Genomic DNA, 18,701 nt, shown 5'->3' on the forward strand with positions numbered 1-18,701 from the left:
CATAACCCCTCCCATTCTGAGGTCGTCACTGGACATTCTGATGCGCGCTCTTCCTGAGCGTGTTGAAATATGTGTATGTGCATTTGCATGTGCGCGTGTGTTTACATATGATTTTGGTTTTACAACAAAAAGTATACCTTGCATGTTTTGTAACTTGCGTCTTATTTATTTTTTAAGTTGTTTTAATTCCGGAAGTGAATTAAAACAGTGTTCTATTAGTTTCCGGTGAACAGGACAGTGATCCAACACTTCCGTACAACACCCAGTGCTCATCACAGGAGTGCCGCCCTTCCTCCCCCACCACCTATCTAACCCTTCCCCCCACTTACCTCCCCTCTGGCAACCATCAGTTTGTTCTTTGTAATTAAGGATCTGTTTCTGGGTTTGCCTTTCTCATTTTTTCCCCCTTTGCTCATTTGTTTTGTTTCTTCAATTCCACATATGAGTGAAATCATATGGTATTTGTCTTTGTAATTTGCTTTGTGGAAAATTGATATTATGACAATCTTTTCATTTCAATATGTACTCAAACAGAATCATATGGGTGTACCCCAACTAATTCCCTCTTAGGTCGGTCTTTTGCATCAAATGAATCAGTCAGCTAACAAGCACTAACTGATTTTGGCACCAAAGTCCAGAAAAGCTTTTTCTAAATGAGGAAGAAAGTAAATATCATGCCATAGGCTGGGGAGAAAATGACTATGTAGAATGGGGGAAAGAAGCATTGTCTAGGGACGCCTGGGTGGCTCAGTCAGTTAAGCATCCGGCTTCGGCTCAGGTCATGATCTCACGGTTTGTGGGTTCTAGCCCCGCATCGGGCTGTGTGCTGACAGCCAGCTCAGAGCCTGGAACTTGCTTCAGATTCTAGTCTCCCTCTCTCTCTCCCTCTCCTACTCATGCTGTCTCTCTCTGTCTCTCAAAAATAAATTAAAAAAACATTAAAAAAATTTTAAAAAAGAAACATTGTCTAATGTGCTGAGGCCCTAACAAAAATTACGGTGAATATAATGGAAATCAGGTAACGGAGCTAAACTAATTTATAGTTTTGAAGCTGAATCTTCTAACTTTTTCTTATGCATGTTGAGCCTCAGTTTCTTAATCTATAAATGCCAACAATTGTTTCTATATCGAGGAGTGACTGCCAACATTAAATAGGGTATTAAAAAGACCTTGAAGAAAGCCTGCCCTAGAAAAGAATATGTGCTCAATATTTCTTAATTTCTTGCCCCACTTCTCCCTGTTTGGATTGTGGCATTGTGGGAAACTGGGAAGGACTGGACCTTTCTACTGTGAACAGATGCGTGTGCCATTTTGTCTGTTCTGCCAGTGTTTGTAAAGATGGTCAGAAGTTAGTGAGTTCCATGGAGATGATTTTTCAGGTTAGATAAAGCTTCAATGGGTCTGTGGCCTTTAGGAAAACGTTTTTTTTCCATTGCCAGTCTAGTCAGCTGACAGGCATGGTGTGACACAGTTCTCAGGGTGGGGCCCCCAGACAGCTGCGGTAACATTACCTGGGAACTTTTTAAGAAACGCAAATTCTCTGGCCCCGCCTCAGACTGACGACCTCGGGAACGCTGGGGGCAGGACCCAGCCATCTGTGCTTTACTGAGCCCTGCAGGTGAGTCTAATGTGTGCCCAAGGCGGAGAGCGACTAGTGCGGCCAGCGTCCCAGAAACCAAGATCCTAGGTCTAGAATATACCCTGGCTCTCCAACACACTGTGGGACCTAGGGCGAGTCACTTCACTTCTTTAATCCTACGTTTTCTCATCTGGAAAATGGGAAAATAATATATCCTTTCCACCTCAAATGATTGTTTCATAGATAATAAATTTAGGAAGATAAAAAATATTCAGGTAATGTGTTATTTAAATGGAGGGAATACTTAATCATTCCCGGTCCTCAAGGAAGGTGCTGTATAAAATATCCCTATCTGAAGAAAAATGGTTCCATTATTATTATTTTTATCATCATTAAGTTTATTTCTTTATTTTGAGAGAGACAGAGACTGTGAGAGTGGGGGAGGGGCAGAGAGAGAGAATTTCAAGGAAGCTCCTCACTGCCAATGCAGAGCTTGATGTGGGTCTTGAATTCATGAAACTGTGAGATCGTGACCTGAGCCAAAACCAAGAGAAAAATGATTCTATTTTTATTGACCATGTAAAGACGAGTCTGTGACCTCCACGGAAAATCTTGCTGGATGCTTTAACAGCCCTGAGAGCACTTTCTCCTGGGTGCAGCTTTTTTTTCTTTAGAGAAAGAAAGTGAGAGCATGAGCAGGGGAGAGGACTGGGGCAGGGCAGCCAAGGGGGGTGGGAGGAGAGAGAAAGAGAGAGAGAGAGAGAGAGAGAGAGAGAGAGAGAGAGAGAGCGAGAAAGCCCTAAGCAGGCTCCACTCTCAGTGCAGAGCTGGATGTGGGGCTTGATCCCGTGACCTTGAGATCACGACCTGAGCCAAAATCAGGAGTCAGATGCTCAAGTGACTGAGGCAGGCAGGCGCCCCTCTCCTGCGTGAAACTAAACCAACTTGCTCAAGCATCTTCAGTATCTCAAAGATGTTCCGAGGATGGTATCATCCAATGGGAATGAAAGTTTTTATGGCAAAGTAAAAGCACATGTGAGACGTAACATTTATTATTTGTTCTCTTTTTTCAGTCTTGGAGAAAATGTACAGCAGGGTCACTGCCCTGTGGGTGCCAACCCTTCACCTACATGAAGAGCGTTATTAAGATATCCCTCAGGCTTCCTGGCTTTTCCGGCTGAATAGTTCTGCTCTTTATTTTTTTTGCCTTTGCTCAAAAGCCTCCCTCTTTTCCTCATTAGTTATCTTTGCTTCTGTTCTCTGAGCTCTTCTCATGTTCTGTAGCGACAGCCTCTCATGATGGCACTGCCCAGGCCTCTTGAGTTCGGGAGGGCAGAAAGGCACACAGAACCCGGTCACCATCAGAGAGAGGGCTGGCAACATGGCTGCGAGGTGCTAACACCTGCCTCCACAAGCAAAGTGCTGTGCGGACGCCTCACAGCAAGGCTCCGGGGCTCTGGACACAGCTCAGCCGCTTTCCCCTTGTACTGTGGTTCCCCTACACATTCATGGTTCATTTTCCATTTCCCTCAGCGAGCCATCTATTATTTGTGCCTGATGATTTTTGCTATTCTTATGACACTTTTGATTTCTCTGATAGAAAAATAAATCTAACATATTCATATACATATCAAAATTTAGAATATATATGGGTAAGAAACACCAGAATCTTAAATATAGTTCTCTTTGGGAAGTGAGATTACAAGCAATTTCATTGATTTTCTTCTTGCTTCTCTGAATGTTTAAAGTTTCTATGATTCATGCATCAATTTTTAAATTATTTTTCAATAGTTTATTTTATTTCTTAGTTTATTTTGAGAGAGACAAAGAGAGCATGAGCAGGGGAGGGGCAGAGAAAGAGGGAGAATCTCAAGCAGACCCCTCATTGTCAGCACAGAGCCCATGTGGGGCTCGAACTCATGAGACTGTGAGATCATGACCTGAGCTGAAATCAAGAGTCAGGTGCTTACCTGACTGAGCCACCCAGGTGCCCTCAATTGCTTACTTTTTTAAAAAGCAAAAAATGAAATTGGAAAACGAACTCCCTGCATGCTCATAGGTCACCAAACAGGAAAGGCTTGTGTTAAGTAAGGTCTCACTGCCACACCTGAGGTTCCTAGAAGACTACAAGGCTGTGCCTGGCCATAAGACCTTGTTTGTCCGACAAAGTCTAAGTTTTAGGACTGAAGCTTGGCAAACCAGGACAATTGGTCACCCTACCACCCTACCCTCCTTCTCCATTTTCTTTTCACTTGATCCATCATGGCCGCTTTCCACTCTCGGCCTGGCCCTTCTCTCATGTATCCTGCTCTGCCTCTGCTGAGGAGGTTCAGCTCAGCTGAGTCTTGATCACAGAAAGGAGCCTCAGGAGCATCATTTGGGTCTGTTGGCTCAAGGGAGCCTCAGCAGTAGAGGGCTAATGTGAAGAGGAATTGAACTGATCTCACCACTCTGGGGAGGGAGTGAGAGCAAAGTCTTTGGGACACGAAAAGATGAAGATTCAGTAGAAGAGTCAGTGTTCCTAAGGGAGCTGTTGATAGTGCTCCGTGGTGATGCTTCTCAAGAGGGTAAAGGGGGAGAGGGAATAACAGTTCAGGCCTTCTTTGACATGAATTATGTGGGGACTTTGGTTAGCTGTATTTCTCCATTTTCAGTTAAATATATTATATTTGCCTTGTCTAGAGATCTCGGTTTGCAAAGGGTTCATTCTCAATCAGCGGTTCTCAATCCTGGCTGCATAGGAAAATCACCTGAGAAGTTGAGAATATATATAATATATGAATAAGTATATATTATTTGTAGTAAATAGTATATAATTACATATAAAGAATTTACATATATTACATATAATATGACAATTTGCATAAAGGAATTTATATATTCTAATCACAGACTATGTAATAATATGTAATTAACATATAATAAAATATTATATAAATTCTTATATATATAATTATATTATACATATATAACTTCCTAAGGATATTTAAAAATACTTCATATATAATTACATATGTAAAGGAATTTACATATAATACAAGTATATAAAATATATAACATGTATGCATTACATATGTAACATGCAATAACATGTATATGTCACATGTATAATATACACATTACATTAGCTATGTTATATATAAGTATTATATATAATAAAAATTTTAGGAATTTGTATATATGGATATTATCATTATGTAGGATATAGCAAGGAATTTACATTTATGATGTTATACATGTAACATATATAATTACTATATGTTAAATTCCTTTAGATTTGTGAACTTACATATTATACGTAATAATATATTAACATAGATTCCTTTATACATTATATATGTTATTACGTAAATTCCTTGAGTTCCTTACAACCTTCTTTGTTTCCTCAAGGGCATACCCTCTAGAGAAGCATTACTACAAAGCACTATCTTTCTAATCTCACAGAGTCTAGCCACAATTGAGAATCATTGATTCAGACATTTCAGATGTGTGATGAGGGGACCTCAGAAGGTCAAGGGAGCTAAAGGACTCATTGGGGAAATGGGTCAGCAGGTCCTATCCACACAGTGGAAAAGGGCAGATAGGCAGGAAGGCAAAAGAGAAGGAATCTGTCTGTAGAGACATGTGAGTCAAGGAAATGGCTCAAGAATGGACCAGAGGCCTGGATTCTGGTTCTTTAATGTTCAGGACTCCAGAAATCTTTCTCCAAGTCAATAGGAAATAGCTTACCTCGTAGGCACTGGTGATTCAATGAAGGGTCAGTGGTGTGGGCCATGAGTCCCTGGCATCGAGTGCATTAGACTAAGAGATTAAGTGAGCACAAGGGGATGAAAATGAGCCAGGAAAGGAAAACTGGTTAGTACACATGACCAAGATTGAGATAAAAGGGTTGCTCATTCTTGGTGAGAAAGCCACGTACCTGGTGAGCCTAGGTAGGGTAACTTTTTGAGGGAGTGCTTGGCAGAATTCTTGACCACCATGGTTTGCTTGTAATGGTCATACTCAGTCTCTGTGGGGCCCATGCTGTGCCCACCCAAAGCAGATGCACTGATGGGTTGCTGGCTACCTAGGGGACCAGACCAGTCTGGAGGTGAGGACATTGTGTTCCCAGCAGGTGTTCAGAAAACATAAAAGACATCAGTCAAGGATTTCAGCATCGGCCTATGCTTTCCTATACCGGGTGGTCTTAGTGCAGGGTCAGATTTGTATGGGTAGGATAGCCATAGTAGACTTGCTGGAGGAAAGAAATGAGCTGCTCACATGTTAGCTTCATCTTTTCCTAAATGTTCTTAGCCATGCAGGATATAAGCAGCAAATGTGAGGAGGCAAAGAGCCACAAAGAGGAAGGGCCCTTTCTGACCCTCAACTCTTAACCCTGAGGCTCTAAGTGGTTCAAAGCCATGGCTGTACAGTAGAATCACCTAAGGATTTGTTACAAATGCAAATGCCATGTCCTCACCCCCAAGTATTCTGACTTAATTGGCTTGAGGTGGGATCTGTGATACCACATTATATAAATAGTCTCCAGGTTATTCTGAAGTATAGTGGGGTGACAACCACTGACTTTACCTTTGGAGGGGCAGCCAGATAGGGGCTCAGTCGAGTGGTCGGGGGACCGGCTGGCCCAGCACAAGGGCGTTAACCCTGGAACAGGTCCAGGTGCTCGTTTGTATTTTGCCCTTTTTGCTTATTGATCTTTTAAGTTCTACAAGTCTGAATGTTTTGAAATATGTATTTTCCTTTTGGATCCTCAAATTTTATTATTAGAATCACCAGGAAAACTTGTTGAAACAGATTGCCAGGCCCCACTCCCAGAGTTTGTGATCCAGGAGTCCTGGGGTGGAGCCCGGTCATTTGCATTTCTGACAAGTCCCCAGGTTACCTGGTGCTGCCTCTCCAAGAACCACACTTAGAGAACTGCTGGTCTTTTCTCATTTCATCCTTTAAGTATTTTAGTTCTCTGGGTTTAGCGTTTTAGTTAGATCTTAATTTCCCTCATCTTTTGTTTTCCCCTTCCCATGAAACTATGCTATACTTGATTTTTTTCTTATAGTTTATCTAGATTTTTCTTACCGCCTTTAATTTATACTCCATTTTATCTATCTATCGATCGATCTATCTTCTATCTATCTGGGTTTTTTTTTTTTTTGCCCTTTTGGCCCATGTAACAGACTCTTAGTTGCCCACTCAAGGGTCATTTTATATCCCCCTTTCCTGTTAGCCAGGCCCCAATTTTGTGGAGGTGTTTAGTGGTCATGCACCTCATGAGAGCCTGTAAAGTTGCAGATGATCTTTTTCTCAGCTTCATTAATTTGTAATGTAGGGAGCACCTGGATGGCTCAGTTGATTAAGATCCAATTCTTGATTTTGGCTCAGGTCATGATCTCATAGTTTGTGAGTTTGAGCCCGGTGTCAGGCTCTATGCTGACAGCATGGAGCCTGTTTGGGATTCTATCTCTCCCTCCCTCTCTGTTCCTCCTCCGCTCATTCTTTCTCTCTCTCTCTCAAAAAAACCCTGACTGCCAAATATATTTTAAAAAATCTGTAATTGACAAATGATATTGTAAGATAAAGTGTACGTAATGATGATTTGATACACATAGACACTGTGAAAAAGTTTCTCCCATCCAGTTAATTAACACATCCATCATCTCACATGTTTATCTTTTGTATGTATCGGTGTGTATGTGTGAGGACTTTTAAGTTCTACCCTCTTAGTGAATTTCACTTATATAAGACAGTCTTATCAGGGGTGGCTCTTCATTAGACTAACGCAATAAAGGTAATTCCACTTTCTTTGCCAGTGACTAGCATAAAAAAATCTGGTGGTCCCCGGAAAAGTTTTCCTTGTAATAGGAACCGAGAACATTCTCTGTGCCAGACTTCAGACTGTGGTGTGAGGGTTTGATCCTTAGGGAAGGAATAGCCATGTGGCATCTATGAGGGGACAAACTCAAGCCCAAAGTCAATACTCTGAAGATGGCAGAGCAGAAAGGTGGAAGGAAACCAGGTTCTTTTTTTTTTTTAATGTTTTTTAATGTTTTATTTATTTTTGTTACAGAGAGAGACAGAGCATGAGAGGGGGAGGGGCAGAGAGAGAAGGAGACACAGAACCAGAAGCAGACTCCAGGCTCTGAGCTAGCTGTCAGCACAGAGCCTGACGTGGGGCTCAAACCCACGAACGTGAGATCTGACCTGAGCCGAAGCCAGAGGCTTAACTGACTGAGCCACCCAGGCGCCCCATCCAGGTTCTTGATGAAGTTCTTGAGCCACTGAACTAACTCTGGACCTGCTTCGTTTCCAGATTTTTGTTACGTGAGATTCTCCCTGTTTAAGCCATTTTGAATTAGATCTTCTGTTTCTTAAAGCCAAAGCATCCTACGTGATATGTTATTTGAACCATCTTAAGTTTACTATATTTTTATTTGTCTGCAGATATTTGTGTATACATCTTAAATTTCTTGAGATCAGGGATCATGGTATTTTTGTGTCTAAAAAATGCTTCATTTTTTAAAAGAGTAATTTTAGGTTCACAGCAAAATTAAGAAGGTACAGAGAGTGACCATATACCCCTTGCCCCGTTCCCCCCTCAACGTATATATAGCCTTCCTGATTAAAACATCTTCCACCAAAGTGGTGTGCTTGTAATAACTGAGGAACCTACACTAACACATTCTAAAAGTTTACATTAGAGTTCATTTCGGGTGTTGCTTGGACTAGTGTATAACATAAATACACCATGACAGTATCACACAAGATAATTTCACTGCCCTAAAAATCCTCTGTGCTCTGCCTGTTTATCCTTTTCCCACCCAACCCTGGGAACTACTAATCTTTTTACTTCTCTCATAGTTTTGCCTTTTCCAGAATGGCACATAGTTGGAATAATTCAATATGTAGCCTTTTCAGATTGGCTTCCTTCACTTAGTAATATGCATTTAAGTTTCTCCGTGTCTTTTCATGGCTTGATAGTTCATTTTTTTAAATGTTTATTTATTTGGCCATTTTGAGAGAAAGAATGTGAGCAGGGGAGGGGCAGAAAGAGAGGGAGAGAGAGAAGCCCAAGCAGGCTTTATGCTCTCAGAGAAGAGCCCAGCCAAGGGGCTCCACCTCACAAATGAGGAGATCATGACCTGAGCCGAAACAAGACCCCGATACTTAACTGACTGAGCCACTCAGGCACCCCGATAGCTCATCTCTTCTTAGCACTGAATAGTATTCCGTTGTCTAGATGGACCAGGTAATTTATCTACTCACTGACTGAAGACTGAAGGACATCTCAATTGTTTCCAAGTTTTGGCAATTATGAACAAAGATGATTCAAACATTCATCTGTAGGAGGCTTGTGTGGACATAAATTTTCAACTCTTTTGGATAAATACCAAGGAGTATGATTGCTGGATCATATGGGAAAGGATGATTTCATTTTATAAGAAAGTGCCGAACTGTCTTCGAAAGAGGCTGCACCATTTTGCATTCCCACCAGCAATAAGTAAAAAGTTCTCTTGCTCCACACGCTCACCAGGGGTTGCTGTTGTCAGCGCTCCAGATTTTGGCCGTTCTAATAGGTATGTAGTGATATGTTGTTTTAATTTGCATTTCCCTGATGACATATGATGCAGAGCATTTTTCAACAAGCCTAGTTTCCATCTGTGTAACTTCTTTGGTGACGGTCTGTTAAGGTCTTTGGCCCACTGTTCATTGGGTTGTTGATTTTCTTATTTCTGATTTTGTGAGTTCTTTGTATATTTAGGATAATAGGCCATTATCAGACATGTCTTTCGCAATTATCTTCTCCCGGTCTAGGTCTTGTCTTCTAATTCTCTCGATATTGTCTTTTGGAATCATGGCATTTTATGCAGAGTTTTTCCAAGGTCTCTGATACAACTTGGTTTGAGAGAACAAATTAATTATTTCATTTTCGTAAATATTAAGGCTTATTTTATATCTGGCTTATGCTAATCACTTGGAACTAAAATGAAAATAAGCATGTATGAGTTTTGGTTGTTCAAAACAAAGACAGGACATCTGACCACCTTTAAAGACAGAGGCTTTATTGTGAGGATGTGTGTGGATGGTTCTGGGCCTGTCTCCTTGCCGCCAGCTTGTCTGACCCATGGAGGCCTCCCCTCTTATTTCTGGGAGTTCTATCATTCTCCTTCTACTAACCAACTGCCAAAGGGCCAGAAATTCTTTCAAATTTCAGAGGGACCTATTTATATTTGTTTATCATCACCTTCATTGGTAAAGTCCTCAGGCCTACCACTTTGTGATCCTTAGAAAGCTCTGGGTCAAGTGTCAGAATTTCTAAAGGACTAACAATATTTAGAAATATTAAATTAACTAGTTAAGATAAAAACAGTGTATGAGGCACTGTTGTCTTTTTTCTCTTACAGTCAAATACTACTTACAGTATCATATTGGCATAAACTCAACAAGAATAAAGAGTTACCTCGAGATAGACTAGGTTCCTGTACTTAGTTAAAGACATTTTTCAAGTTTTTATTTAAATTCCAGTTAACATACACTGTAATAGTATTAGTTTTAGGTGTCGAATTTAGTGATTCATCACTTACATACAAAACCCAGCGCTCATCACAAGTGCCCTCTTTAATACCCCTCCCTCCCCTTCCCTCCAGTAAATCTCAGTGTGTTCTCTATAGTTAAGGGTCTGTTTCCTGGTTTCCCTTTTCCCCATCCTTATCTTCATCTGTTGTGTATTTGAAATTCCATATTATGAGTGAAATCATATGCTATTGGTCTTTCTCTGACTGACCTATTTCTCTTAGCATAATACTCTCTAGCTCCATCCACATTGTTGCAAATGGCAAGATTTCATTCTTTTTGATGGCTGATTTTCCATTATATTTGTACCACATCCACATCTTCGTTATCTGTTCAATAGTCGATGGTCATTAGGGCTCCTTCCGTAATTTGGCTATCACTGATAGTGCCGCTGTAAACACCAAGGTCCATGGGTCCCTTTGAGTTAGTATTTTTGAGTAGTGCGATTGCTGGATCGTGGGGGTAGTTTTATTTTGAACTATACTGTTTTCCAGGAACGTTTTTATTTTTAAACAGAAAAACACAAGTATGATTTCAGAATTACCCTTTGAAAAATTATTTTTTGTTGTTTTCTTTATTACTTAAAAAAAAACTCTGAAAAGAAAAAAATGGGTGCCACTTTTATTTTCTGCCACCCACTGATCTGTATTTTCTAATGTTTCTACAGCGAGCCTGTATCACCTCAAAAATATGAAAGTGTTATATTAATCTATGAACAGTAAGTAAAAGGAAAAGACAGCAATTCATTTGGTGCACTGCCCAGCGTGGCGCCATAAGTAAAGAAGTATGTTCTTTTTTAATGCCTTTGAGGGTGATGATCTCTACTCCAGAGTTAGCAGATGTAAATGATACCTGATACCCTGGGCACACACTGTAGCCTGTTTTGATTCACTGGAATTTAGAATTGTAGTAATAAACCTATTCGGGTAAGTGTCAGATGACGGCTACTTACATGAGTCTTCGTGCTATGACTTCACTTGCTGTGTATTTAGGTTGCACCCAAAAGGACAGCTGAGCAAGATGCTATTTTTATGTGCTTCCAATTCCTCCATAACCTGTTTCATCCAAATTGTGGCAAGCCACCCAGTCCTCAGGGAAAACGCACCAGCATCAATGCAATGCTTTTAAATGCAAACCCTTTTTGGAACATGGGCAGGAAAATAAATGTTATTTAAAAGAAAATGTTTTTAATGGGGTGCACTTTCAGATATTACACCAGTCAAACCACACCGCTACTACATTGCCAAGGCATCCAGTGCCATTCCTCTAGGACCTTGGCCCTGCCTTCCTTCCAGCCTTACACTCTACATTCCAGCGACACGAGATTGCTCGCCCTTCCCGGAGCAAGCCAAATTCCTTCAGATCAGCCCAAACAGACCTCCAGATACACCTTTCAGGTGTTCACATACAGAAACGCAAGCATGAAAACCTCCATTCTATTGTGTTTGATTTTTTTTCCAAAAAAGAATCAACGCGTTTTGCAGGAACAACAACAACAACAAAAAAAAACAAAAACCCCTGAGGATGGAGGACAGTTTAATGCAATGGAGAAAAAGAACTACACCAGAGGAGGAAAATTTAGGCAGCCTGTGCACTGGGGAGTAAATAAATATTCTCCCTTGTGAAGGTTCATGAATTTACACTCCTGCCAGGGAGAAAGTGAGAATTATCTTGTTTCTGATTTAGTAACTTGTGACCATTTACAAAAGCATAAAAGAGATTTTTAAAATCCCATTTGAAAAAGGGCCGTTTTTTAGATTCTTTAATTCCTTTGTTCATTCAGCATGTGTTAATTGGTTTTAGGCTCTCTCGTGGGACAGCGCTTTGAGCTAGAGGAAGTTTTAAAGTTAACTCAGACACGGTTCCTGCTTTCCAGAAGCCAGTGGTCAATTAGGGCAGGAGGAGATTGTCTAAATTATAAAATCTAAATCTGTTGTGATAAAGGTCATGGGTGGGGCTAAAAGGCTGCATGTCCTAGCAATATGCTTCCTCTCTAATAAGCACGGCCACGAACAGTGTTTTCTAGCACAACTGTTCGGGGATTCAGAAGCCCAGAAATGCCATCAGTGGTAACACAGCATGACTCAGCCATATATATTTGCTGGCTCTGGACTGAGCAGTGGGCCTTGCAGGAGGAAGGAACAAGATGACGGTGGCGAGTTGAGTGTGAAGCGTCCCAGCTGCACTGTCTACAGTAAGGTGTGAGAGCCACTTTATGCAAAAACTTCATGGCTTTGCCAAAAACAGCTCTTATTTTCTTCTCTGATTTTCTCCATTCAGGTCTGCAACTTGTGAAAGGAGAATCTCAATACACTTGACGGCTATTGCTGCTATCCTAAATCTCTCCGTAGCTTATAATCATAAACATTTATGTTCAAGCTCATGGATCTGTACGTCCGCTGAGGTTTGGCTGAGCAAGACTGGATTCCAGGTTTCTGACCTTGTTGGGGTCTGCTTCACATTATGGGGCTTGTGATCTTAGATCACAGAAATACAAGAAGGCAAGCCAGATTGTATGGGGCTCTTAAGGAACTTTGCTCACACCTGCCATACTATCTCTCCCCCCTTCCCCCTCCCCATATTTCATTGATCAGAGCAAGTGATGCATGGCCTGACCCAACATCACTAAGTCAGGAAAATAAACTCTGCCTATGTGAGTGGAAGGAACTGCCAAGTCTCAAGGGCATGGATACAATTTCCATAATTCAGAGAAAGTGTAAAGAACTGGGGATAATGATCTAATCTACTAAAAGGGATTGCCATTCTTCACAAAGACCCTAACAATGAGATACAGAAGTAAGTGACATCTTCCTATGCAGTGGAGCTCTTGCTGACCTTTGGGCACTAGGACATGGTAACTGACAGCAGTGCCCGGTGCCCCTGTGTGGTTACAGCTGAAGTGATCATGACCGCAGACTTTGAAGACTTTTGTTCCTGTCTTTAAATAAGCCTTGAGCCAGCTGCTTTCACAATCGGTGAAGGATACACTTCTTTTCTTTTCAGTGCATTTGCCTGCTTATTGCCTCCCTCCTGCCCCTGTTCCACAGCCGCCATGCTTCTCCAACCCAGTGTGGCTGCTACGTCCCACTCAGTGATTCTCAGCTGTCAGGGAGCCCTGGGGGTCCCTGCTCTCCATTCTCATCCAGCCTGGTGCTGCCATGTTGCTGTATAGACATGCCTATATTTCTGAATCTCAGAGATGGAGGAAAGTCTTGAGAACCAGGCCGGGTTGTATGTAAACAGGTCCTGTCTTCGGAAACAGAGGGCCAGTTCTCCTCTGAAAATGTTTGTGTGAGCCTGACCCCCAAAGAATCTCATAGCCTCATAGAATGTGAGTGCGGGGGCTGGAGAGGCCATCTAGTCAAAAAATAAAAGTATTTATTTAAGCTTATTTATTTATTTTGAGGGAGAGAAAGAGGGAGCAAGCAAGCTGGGAAGGGGCAGAGAGAGAGAGGGAGAGAGAGAATCCCAAGCAGGTTATGTGTAGTGTGGAGCCTGATAAGGGTTCAATCCCACAACTCTGGGATCATGGCCTAAGTCAAAATCAAGAGTTAGACAGTCAACTGACTGAGCCACCCGAGTGCCCCAACTCCACCATTTTAGATACAGAGCAAATGAGGCCCAGAAAGTCCATTTAAGACCGGGGTCTTAAACTTCTTATTCTCAGTCCAGGGGACCCACAGTGTCTCATCACATCCATCCTCCCCCGAGGGGGTTAGCTGCATTCTTATCATAAACATGTATAGCACATACTAGATGAAATTCTGTAAATACAAGGATTTGGGGGCCTTGGACTCTTTCTGTTTACACGATTATCTAGATACCCCCAAACTAGCAAATTAGACTATTTGGTCTAGGAAAAGGAGGCCTCAGCTAAAATACAAAGATAACTATAAAGATATCATTCTTAACTTTTGATCTGCTAAGGGCCCAAGGACCAGAGTTGCATTTTAGAGAAAGTCCTCCCCACCAACTCTGGCATCCCCAGGACAGTCTCAGAGAAAAATAAGGGGGTGGAGGGACCCTAAAATAACTGAACTTTATCCTGAATAACTGGGAAATCACTAAACTGACTGGTTGTATTTGTAAGTGACTATATTCCTCTTAACCAGGATCAGAATTGAAATTCAGAACTAATGCTATAATAAAAAAATACAGTAAGTTTCTGTTTTTCCATACGTGAGTTTGTGACTGTGCATTCTGAACCTACAGTCTGTTGTCAGAATAAGAGTTCCAGTGCTGGCACCTGCAGTGAGGGCAGGGGTGACCCTCTGAGCTGTTTGTTGAAGATCTGCAACAATTTAAACATGAGATCATTTTGTTTGGCTCATATGTATTTAAACGTTTCCACAATAAACATGTACCATTTTTGTAATAATAAAAACAGTATTTTAATTAAAAAATAATCACCTTCTACCCTCCACTACCCATTCCCTCCTGATACAAATCCTCTCAGATTTCACTTACCTTTAGCACTACCCACATACCTTGGCATTGGACTCATTTCTCCTTATATCTTTCTTATTCTAATTTGCAATTTCTGTGGAAACCTCTGTGCTTTGTATTTTCTAGTTTCACTGGTATTGAGGATTCACTTGGCCAGGACACCATCAACTGAATCTAGGATGTCAAATTAAACAGAAAAACCAATAAAAGGCAAAGCATTGAGATCACTAATCTGCATTTGTCATTCTGAAGTGGACTTTGGTACAGATGCTATGTAATTATTAATGATGTATGTCCAATTTAATAATTACTTGGTGGAACGTAGAGAGGAAAAAAGTTATCAAGATATGATTTGATCAAAAATGAAACAGCAGTGGGAGGAAGTTGTGTTCATTTTTAACAGGTGTGGGAACCCCCAGATGAGTAAGACTGGGGCAGTCATGTGGGGAGATCTTGCCCAGATCTTCCGGGTCTATTCTGACCAATGCTGATCGGGGACGGAGGGAGGGCCCTTAGCTGTGGGGGAGGCAAGAGGGAGACTTCTGTGAGGACTGTCTCGTAGCGGTGTCTCCCAAACATGAAAGATGAGTTGAATTAGCCAGGGAAAGAAATGTTCCTCGACGTGGGAAGGGAAGCTGAGCTAAGGAAAGGTATACAATCAAGCTTTACTCTTAATTCCAGGCTTCCTGGCAAACAAGGCAAAAAGGGGAACAAAATATCAAGATACTATTTATTTCTCACTCTGTGAGAAAAGGGAAGTACTTTTTCAGGAGCTAAAAATGAAACTCTACAATAGTGATTCTCAAGGTTTAGCATGTATAAAAATCTCCTCAAACACCATTAAACACACAAAGTCATAGACTTGAGCTCCAGAGACTCTGACTCAGTGCTTCTGAGGTGGGGTCCAGGACTCTCAAATAAACAAGCTCACCCAAATAACTCCAATGTAGTTCCTCTTTCCACCCCCTTAAAGAATACTGCTCTAAAAGGAATTTTTAAATCCAATTGCTCTTCATTTGTTCATTCAAAAAAAATTAGGCACTGTCCTAGAAGCTGGGGACAGACTGGAAAACAAGGCAGAGAGGACTTCTGCCCTCAGGGAGACTCTGGTCAGGTAGAGGGAAGGCTGCTGGGTCTCTGGCCAATCAGCCTCTTCTCAGGTGCTCCCCAAAGCGCCCTCCAGACCTGAGATCTGCTAATCGCCACTTCTGCTCCTAACCACAGTCTTTCTCAGTTTCATTTTTGGTGACAAGACCATCTGCCCAGACCCTGGAGACTCTGTCATGGAGGAGGGGCAAGCTGAGGCTGGTGGTGGGAGTCCCTAGGATTCTCCAAATGATGCAGCAGCTTCTCTGGGTGACCCGCTGAAGAGGGTGTTACCAGAGTCAGAAGCAGCCTGAATGCAGGGACCAAGACCCCTGGGGGCTCTGACAAGTGGAGAGGGGCACTCGTTCAGGATGGACCAGCTTCAATGACAGTGCGCTACAGACTGAATATTTGTGTCTCCTCCAAATTCAGATGTTGGAGCCCTACCCCCGTTATGATGGTATTTGGAGATGGAGGTCTTTGGGAGGTGTTAGGGGTTGAGGGGCTCATGAGGGTGAGGTCCTCACGATGAGCTTAATCTCCTATAAGAAGGGACACCAGAGAGTTTTCAGTGCTATGTGAGGACACAGCAGGAAAGCAGTGCTCCATAAACCAGGAAGACGGCTCTCCTGAGAACATGACCATGTGGGCACCCTGATCTTGGAATTTCAGTTTCCAGAACTATGAGAAAATACAGTTGACCCTTGAACAGCATGGGTTTGAACTGCATGGGTCTAATTTATACACAGATTTTCTTTGATATAGTATAGCAACATCGATGTATTCTCTTCCTTAGGATTCTCTTAATAACATTTCCTTTTCTCTAGCTTCCCGTAGTGTAAAAACACAGTATATAATACATACACCAAATTTGTGTTAGTGGATTTGTGTTATTCGTTAGGATTCTACAATAGTAGTCTATTAGTAGTTAAGTCTTCGGGGAGTCAAAAGTTATACAGGATTTTTTTTTTCTTTTAAACAAGCTCTGGACAGTTTTATTAAAGAAAAATTGTGATTTACTTTTCACCAGTCTGTTCTGGCATGCTTCGAATGATATCAGAATCACCTGGGTCAATGATAGCCAGTGTGCACACTCTGTAGTATTTCCCACAAGCTGTGCCCAATTCAATATTATTGCCACTGTAGTGATGGACACCAGTTTTGGCCAACAAGGCGTAGTACTCTATTTCGCATTTCCTCAAGGCTGGACAGTTGCTGGCGAGGATGACCAGTTTCGCTTTGCCATGCCTGATCATTTTCAGAGTCTGCTTGTACCCCAGCACGTGCTTTCCACTTTTCATAATGAGTTGGAGCCTAGAGTTGATGGACTCCAGCGACTTTTTCGTCTTCTTTGTGGCCACCATCTTCCTGCCTTAGGTGCGGGATGGACCCAACCAAAAGCAGCCGCCAAGATGGCTGGGAAGGAGAAAGGGGAAAAGTTATACAGGATTTTTGACTGCCTGGATGGTTGGTGCCTCTCACCCTGTGTCATTCAAAGGTCAACTGTAAATGCTGTTGGAGCCACCCAATCTATGGGATTTTGTGAGGCAGCCCAAGCTCAACAAGATACAGCAGAACTGCTGTCAGCCTCGCTCCTGGCTGTAGATTCTCTGCACCCTCCGGGCTCCAGTTTAATCCTTCTGCCCGAGCCTTGCCCTGCCCACTTATCTGCATGCGCACTCCTTTCAGAGCCTGGGACCTCAGCCTGCTCCCTTCACCCTCTCAACCGGCTTCTGAGTGATTTACAAGCCACCCCCCCACCCCATGTCTGAGAGCTGACCTTCTTGTTAAACAAGCACTGAGGGGTCATCAGCTACCACTATTTAGCATTTAGATAAAGCAAGAAGCTTCAGAAAGTGTGGGCATGTTTCTGAGTGTGGGTGGATGTTCTGTGTGAGTATGCATGTGGGTGTGTGTTGAGAGATAATATGTAGACAGACAAAGGCCAGACCATATATGTAGTAATAGGACCGTCGCCCACCATCTGGAGTAAACAACTCAGGAACCCAGCCTGCTATAAATCAAACGTGTACAAGTCAGACCCCATCTCTAGTAACTGGTCCATAACAACGACCTTTTATTTGTTTTCCTAGTTGGAAAAGCCAAATATGCACCCCTGACCAGACACCAGAGCCAATAACTAGAACTTGATTCTAGTTTCTCAGGCCAGCATCGCTCTGTGAGGGCAAACTCGAAACCTTCTCTTTTCCCCACTATCAAGTTTTCCCACTCCTCTGCCTGCCTTCCTGTCTTGGCCAAAATGCAAGTGATGATGGTTGACTCCTTTGCCACAGCAGGTTCGGAATAAACAGTTTCTGCTTGTTCTCATTTGGATGAGTGTGTGGGAGTGTGTAAGCATGTGTACGCGAGCAAGTATGTGTGTGATCCCGTGTGTGTTGAGAATGGCAAGGTCGTGGGGTCAAAAGGATTATAGAGGGGAGTCTGCACTCACTGTGAGATCTTATCACTTCTCTGTTTGCTCCCTGGATGTCCCTCCTTTCAGGGCTGATGGAGAGGGAGGGCTTGGCAGGGAGGGGACAGGAGGGAAGGGAGGAGGATTTGGATGACAGTCACTTCTGTAATACAGACAGTGGATTATAACAGCCAAACTTTGGTGTGAAGTAATAGAGTCCTTAGAACCTGTAACCAGTTTCTTCCCCTGTCCTCCTGAGCACGACAAGGTCTCAGCGCATTTTCCAGCCATTCTTTCTCCTTTCATCGTTGAAAGCCAATGGTGGACACCAAGATGAGGGTACGTGCCTGTCTATGTGCCTGCCATTCCCTCTAGAGGCACCCCTGAGTCTCATGGTTGTGACTGGGCCCCTGACTTCCTGTTACAAGCTTATCAGGATTTAATCTGAGGCCAGGCAGCCACTTGCCCAAATTAGCAGTTAGTAAAATTAGAACAAACAGAGGTAAGTAGCCCCTACCTAGCACACGGTCTCCCTGTGTTTTAACTGCAGCAAAGAGATTACTGAGGTGCTACAATTTTCTGATCAATGATGATAATTTTCCTCCCCTTAAG

General features: G+C 42.4%; 1 protein-coding gene across 1 annotated transcript; it reads right to left on the reverse strand.

Moving 5' to 3' along the window:
* Positions 1-16,652: 16,652 nt before the first annotated feature.
* LOC115292156 (60S ribosomal protein L30-like) lies at positions 16,653-17,055 on the reverse strand. Its single transcript, XM_029940093.1, has one exon. It carries the CDS (start codon positions 17,038-17,040, stop codon positions 16,693-16,695), a length of 348 nt encoding a protein of 115 aa, XP_029795953.1. The 5' UTR covers positions 17,041-17,055; the 3' UTR covers positions 16,653-16,692.
* Between the last annotated feature and the right edge of the window lie 1,646 nt (positions 17,056-18,701).

The sequence above is a fragment of the Suricata suricatta genome, chromosome 1, assembly GCF_006229205.1.
Source record: "Suricata suricatta isolate VVHF042 chromosome 1, meerkat_22Aug2017_6uvM2_HiC, whole genome shotgun sequence".
In the NCBI taxonomy this organism is placed as follows: domain Eukaryota; kingdom Metazoa; phylum Chordata; class Mammalia; order Carnivora; family Herpestidae; genus Suricata; species Suricata suricatta.